Source organism: Sinocyclocheilus anshuiensis, unplaced genomic scaffold (assembly GCF_001515605.1).
Source record: "Sinocyclocheilus anshuiensis isolate Anshui unplaced genomic scaffold, SAMN03320099.WGS_v1.1 scaffold674, whole genome shotgun sequence".
In the NCBI taxonomy this organism is placed as follows: Eukaryota; Metazoa; Chordata; class Actinopteri; order Cypriniformes; family Cyprinidae; genus Sinocyclocheilus; species Sinocyclocheilus anshuiensis.
This window is the reverse complement of record NW_015542395.1, coordinates 408,409-414,775: the sequence shown is the minus strand read 5'-3', so window position 1 is coordinate 414,775 and position 6,367 is coordinate 408,409. Positions and strand designations below refer to the sequence as shown.

The 6,367-nt window shown below is 36.1% G+C and overlaps 1 protein-coding gene across 1 annotated transcript in view; it reads left to right on the top strand.

Annotated features, from left to right (window-relative positions):
* Window positions 1-6,367, top strand: part of pacs1 (phosphofurin acidic cluster sorting protein 1) — a 64,937-nt gene that overhangs the window by 44,102 nt on the left and 14,468 nt on the right. Inside the window, 5 exon segments of the mRNA XM_016492043.1 lie at window positions 376-435; window positions 1,527-1,687; window positions 2,635-2,728; window positions 5,378-5,458; window positions 6,080-6,201. Coding sequence (XP_016347529.1) covers window positions 376-435; window positions 1,527-1,687; window positions 2,635-2,728; window positions 5,378-5,458; window positions 6,080-6,201 — 518 coding nt within the window.

Genomic DNA, 6,367 nt, shown 5'->3' with positions numbered 1-6,367 from the left:
ACTCTCACACACACACACACACACACACACACACACACACACACTCAAACACACTCACACGCACACTCACTCTCTCACACACCCACACACACACACACACACACTGGATCACTGCATTAATGAATATGAACGACCGCACTGAGCTCCATTTAACACACACCATTACCATTAAAGAGGTCACTTTTCTAGCATTGTATCTTAGTTAAAATAAAACAAATGCTCAGATGAATCACAGTGTGATCAGAAATGCGCATTAAGTCTGAAAATAGGATTAGCTTTTATTTGATGTTGACTTTAAGCTTTATACTGGCAGATTTTATACAGTATTTTGTCTGAATTGTGTTGTAAATGTTTTATTGCTTTTTCTTTCTCCAGCAACCGAACATCAAGCAGAAGTTTGTGGCTCTGCTGAAGAGGTTTAAGGTGTCAGATGAGGTAACGTCTGCTTTCTCACTGAAATATGACTGTGATCATGCTGCTGTGACCTAATTATTTTCTGTCAGTCACACCTCTGTCTTTTAGTCCCACTCCTGAACATTCGCACCTGGCCCGAAAAAAGACGGGAAAATGCAAATGCATTTTTGGTGCACTATCCCTTCAAATATTGAAACGATCATAAATGTTGCATGGCACTAAAAGTACTAAAACAACAAAGACTTTTAACAAAGTTTAAATTTTGTTTTTTTTTTATTTAAAAACTTTTTAAAATTTAAAATTGTCATCATTTATTGACCCTCGTGTCACTCCATTTTTGTTGTTACTGTTAACAAAATCTACAGCTAAATCTATGAAATAATAAAATATCATATTAGATGAAAAACTTAAGACATTTAAATGGAAATTGGAAACATTGCCTTGACAACTAACTTAAAAATAAAATAAGTTCAAGATGAAGTACTAAAATTACTAAAACTGAAATAAAGAACATTTTAAGCTTAAGAGAAATATATATTTAAAAAATCAATAAAAGCACAACAGAATGACTAAAATTAAAATGAAAACTGAAAAAATGCAAAACTAAATTGAGTTCATAATAGTAATACTAGCGTTACTTTATATGTTCTTATACCTTTTATGTATAGATTTATTTAAATACAATTTGCATATCTGTAAATAATTAAGTTTGGGGCAGACTATCTCTTTAAAAACCTATTTGTGTGATTTACTGTTTTCTCCATAAAATCATCCTTCATAAAGATGTAGAAAGATGTATCTTTAATACTGACAGAGTAAGGACATGTCAAAGATTGAAATCATAGTGAAATTAATGGTTGAAATCAAACTTTGATGTTTGTTATCTCATAATTAGATTTTGAGACTTTAGCCTGGAGTTCACAGACAGGGTCACAAATATTGATAAAAATGTTTCATTCAGTTCAACACCTTTTCATTCTGGGAAAGATGGGGAAAAAATGTGAATTTCTTGAATGTGAGCCTGCTGCTCTGCTGTCGTATATGGAATATGACTGTATTTGAATCTGCAGGTGCTCACTGAAGCGGTGTGTTGTGTGTTGTGTGTGGTGCAGGTGGGTTTCGGGCTGGAGCACGTGTCCCGTGAGCAGATCCAGGAGGTGGAGGAGGATCTGGATGAGCTCTATGACAGTCTGGAGATGTACAACCCCAGCGACAGCGGGCCGGAGATGGAGGAGACCGACAGCATCCTCAGCACTCCCAAACCCAAGCTCAGGTAACACACACAGCTGTCTGTCTGTCTGCGGCGCCCCCTGCTGCTCACTGCACAGTCTCTGCCCTCCTCATCTCACCCTCAGCTGCTGTAGAGATTCAGTCGGTACTCACAGAAACTTCTGTTAAACACACAGTAACATTCTAAAACGGAGAGTTCCGGTTCTTGATTCTGATTGGCTGAGCCACGTTCGAAGCTGTTGTAAATGACTCTACAAAGTAACATACACCTTTGTTTACGTTTGTGTGTTGCTCGGCAACCACTTTGGTGCGTCCTCAATCCACTCCCACACAGTTTTTTAGGATTTATTTAAACAGTTAAGCCCCATTCACACCAAGAACGGTAACTATAAAGATAACGATATTAGCGTCCACACCACCGAACGATATCGTCTGTTTATTCTAAGCGCACGCGCGTCTGCCGCTTTAAATTCTCGAGCTTGTTACAGCAGGATGGATTCTGATTGGCTGTCAATTTTTTATCGTTCATCAGCTGGAAAAAAAATCGTTTTGAAAGTGATTCCAACGATATCGTTTCTCTTTGTCTTTATCGTTATAGTTGTGGAAAACTGAAACTATAAAAATAATAAAAACATAATTAATTAAATGAAAAGGAATGTGCAGATTCTGAATGCATTAATACGAGGCATCAGACAGAACAGAAATCACCATAAAAGGAGATGATAAGATGTGCGCTGAAGTTTGTTGATCTTCTGGATGTTTTTAAAGTCTGCTGTCTACTGAATGAGTTCTTCAGAAAGCTGGAGTGTGCAGCATGCGTTTGAGCCGAGGCTGAAGCAGTGTTCGCTGATTCAGGACTTTTTTGTGCTCTCTTAATCTTTGATCACAGACAGATGAACAGAAATGAGTGACGAGCCAGTGCTGTTAAAATAACACACTCTTTGTGTATTTAAGCTTTAACAAATCTTTCTCTCTGTGTGTGTTTCGCAGGCCGTTCTTCGAGGGAATGTCCCAGTCGAGCTCTCAGACAGAGATCGGCAGCTTGAACAGTAAAGGCAGTTTGAGCAGAGACCCCTTCAGCCCCGTGAGTACAGCACCAGATATCATCACAAAACTACACCGTGTCCAGCCAGAGCTCCTCAACACTCCCCACACAAACCCAAACTGACATCTCAGACCAAGCAGGGTTTTGAAAGCAAGTAAAAAGACTGCAAGGCACGCCTCTGTATATTAAAGGGGTCCTATTATGCTCTTTTACAAAGTCTTGATTTTGTTTTGGGGGTGTACTGGTTAGCTGGGCCAGTGTGTGCTGTGATTGGTTAGCTGGGCCAGTGTGTGCTGTGATTGGTTAGCTGGGCCAGAGTGTGTTGTGAGGTCTCGTCCCATTCATCGATATTTGTGATATCAAAAATCCTGGAAAATATGCGTTTTAGTCCAAACGAGTCGTTCGTTGTAGTTTTTAAAAAGTGGTTTCTGTTAAATAAAATATATTTTTTTGAAGTGGACTTTGAGGTTTGCAGATCTTTTTTATGCTCAAACAGCAACATTACAGACTAACTAAAGTTGAAAAAGTGAAAAAGCATAATAGCACCCCTTTAAACTGGGACAGAAGAAGGTTTTTTAACATAAAAACATTCATAAGGTAATATGAATTAGTCTTCATTTAATTCATCTTTTCTCTCTGTAACAACATATCCTTTGAAAGCACTAAAGGACGTTTTTATCTGTTTTGGTTTTTTCATATGAGGGCGAGCTAAAACTAAACTCAAACACTGTATGAGACCGATGCGACATAAAAATTTTTTACATTTTTATTTACTGATTGTTTTGTATTTAGTTGGCTATTGACCACTAGGATTGTAGGAAAAGTGTTCAAACTTTATTGTTCTCCTTATCATTTTTGGTTTTCACTTTAATTCTAATTAAAGTTTTAGTAATTTTGTTGTGTGTTTTTGTCGTGTTTTTATATTTTTATTTGTCTGTATTGTTTTATTTATTAGTTTTAGTTTATGTAGTTTAAATTATTTTAGTACTTATAAGTTAAACCAAATGTCGATGAGAAGGGTGAGTAATTTTAGAATATATTTCTGTTGTGATTTTATATATATATATATATATATTAATATTAGTGCTGTCAACAATTAATCGCATCCAAAATAAAAGTTTTGTTTACATAATATATGAGTGTGTACTGTGTATATTTATTATCTATATATAAATACAAACACATGCATGTTTAAGAACATATAAGAAAAATATGTTATGTTTATATATTAAACATATTTATATATAATATCAAATATAAATATATAAATGTATATAGATGTAAATATTTTCAAAATATATACTGTATGTATGTGTATTTATATATACATAGTAAATATACACAGTACACATACATATATTATGTGAACAAAAAACTTTTATTTTGGATGCGGTTAATCACGATTAATCGTTTGACAGCACTAATTAATATTTTATATTAATATTTTATTTTATATTTAGATGGCTCTAGACCACTAGGATTGTAGCAAAGGGTTCAAACTTTTTTGTTCTCTTCACCATTTCATGTTTATCTCTGTCTGTATTTTATAACATAATTAAAAAATGTATGATTTATTTGGATGTAGGCACAAGGATTGTACAAAAAGTTTTTTATTTTTTTGCTGTTTTCTATATCAACTCTCAAATATCAATCAGGAGGCCCAAAGTAAAATAAAACACTGGCCACCAAAAATTGAGAATATCGTGACGAATGAGAATGATGTGTATTTAGAAGTATAACAATATGAAACCTGATGGCAACTGTGGTGTTAAAGTGCCCCTATTATGCCATTTTTACGGTTCCTAATATTGTTTTGGGAGTCTCCTACAATAGGATCACATGCATGCAAGGTCAAAAAACTATGCAATATGCATTTAATATCACCTCATTTTCCAGCGATTCTCAAACGATTCGTTCAAAGCAGTTCAAAGATTCAGTCTCTCTAAGCCCCTCCTTTCCGTGAGCCTGCTCTGCTCTGATTGGTCAGGTGGCCCAGTCTGTTGTGATTGGTCTACGGCGTACAGCTGTGTCGGAAACGATATGCCTATTTCAATAATTCTGCATTTTGAACGATTTATAGAAAATATAAGCATCTGTTATTTATCATACTTACAGGTTGTGATTCAGTGGAGCAGCTGGTCCAAATAAACAGGACACTGATCCATCTTTCAAGAGCAAGCGTTTTGTGAATCCCGCATTGAACTCTTTAGAGAATTAGAGAAGCAGTCGTCAATAACATGACGTGTTTGTGGGCGGGGTCAAGTTATTCGCGGTCAGCCAACGTAGAACATAGGCGCGCATTATGCTAATGTGTTACCCAGTGACGTGTAGCCGTCACGGAAGTGGGATTCGAATTACTAACGACTCATTTAGGCTGTTCAGAGTCGATTCTTTCTTTTGGGAGACAATAACTTTATTTATCGTTACATCTTTGCAGATCGTTTGCATTCACATACAGCTACATTACACACTGCATGAAAGGAAATATTGGAAATGGCATAATAGGGGCACTTTAAAGGATGGGCGGCTCGCTGCGTGTCGAACATGAACCTCCAGCTCTGCCAGGGCTCGATCGTTTACAGGCCGCAGTCCAGATCATGCAGCCTGATGCACAGACCCTGCTCCTCAGACGTGTGTGTGAGTGTTTAGTTGGAGTGAGTGATTGTAGTTCCTGTGTGTGTCCAGCAGGGCGAGCAGCCGGCGTCAGATAAACTCAAACACTCACGGAGCCGCAACCTGGATGAGCCGCTGTCTGAGACCGACACGCTGGTGAGACGCTGCACTACAGATTCACACACATATATACAGCAGCGCCTAAAGCAAAAGTCAAAACATTCTTATTTTAGTGCCATTTATGCATTACGATTTTGTTTTATATTTTCTGTTTTCAGTTTAATGTTGGTTAAAGTTTTAGTAATTTTGTTTTGCCTTTTTTTTTTTTCCAAAATGTCTATATAGATTTTATTAATTTTGATTTGTTATTTTTTATTTTGTTTTAGTACGAAAATGTAGCTGAAATAAAATGTTTACTTTTTACTTCTTTTTTTTTTTTTTCAAGTAACAAAAATGTTAGTTTTTTTATGGTTTTAGTTCCAGTTGCTTCAAAATGCATGCATATGTTTACATTATTTTAGAAAAAAATCTAACCACGTCATTTTTAAAGAAAGATTGTAGAAGTAAAACATCTGACAAAAAAGGTGTTTATTAAACTAAAACACCAGTTTATTTAAAGTTAAATGCACAAATCATCACATTTACACGCTGTCCAAATACTCCTGGGCTCAATCTGTATAACACTCATTTGCCTTTGAGATTTTGCATGATTTGAATTCTTTCAGTTGTTATGATGTGTTAATGCTCTTTTGTGTTGAATATGTCTATGTTTTGTAGGAACTGAATGATCAGGAGTTGTTCAGTGATGTCGGACCCTCTATAACCGTGTCTGTGGCTGAAAAACCACGAACACCCTTAAAAACCAGCAAGAATGAGCTTCAGTCCATGCCGTCACCCAGGTAATATAATAGAATAGAATGTGCACTACTGTTCTTATGTAGTTATGTCATTTATAATGTTACTAGGTTAGAAACAAGGTCAAATAATGCAGAGAACACAAAGCCCAAGTTTGATGGTGTGTGTGTGTGTGTGTGTGTGTGTGTGTGTGTGTGTGTGTGTGTGTAG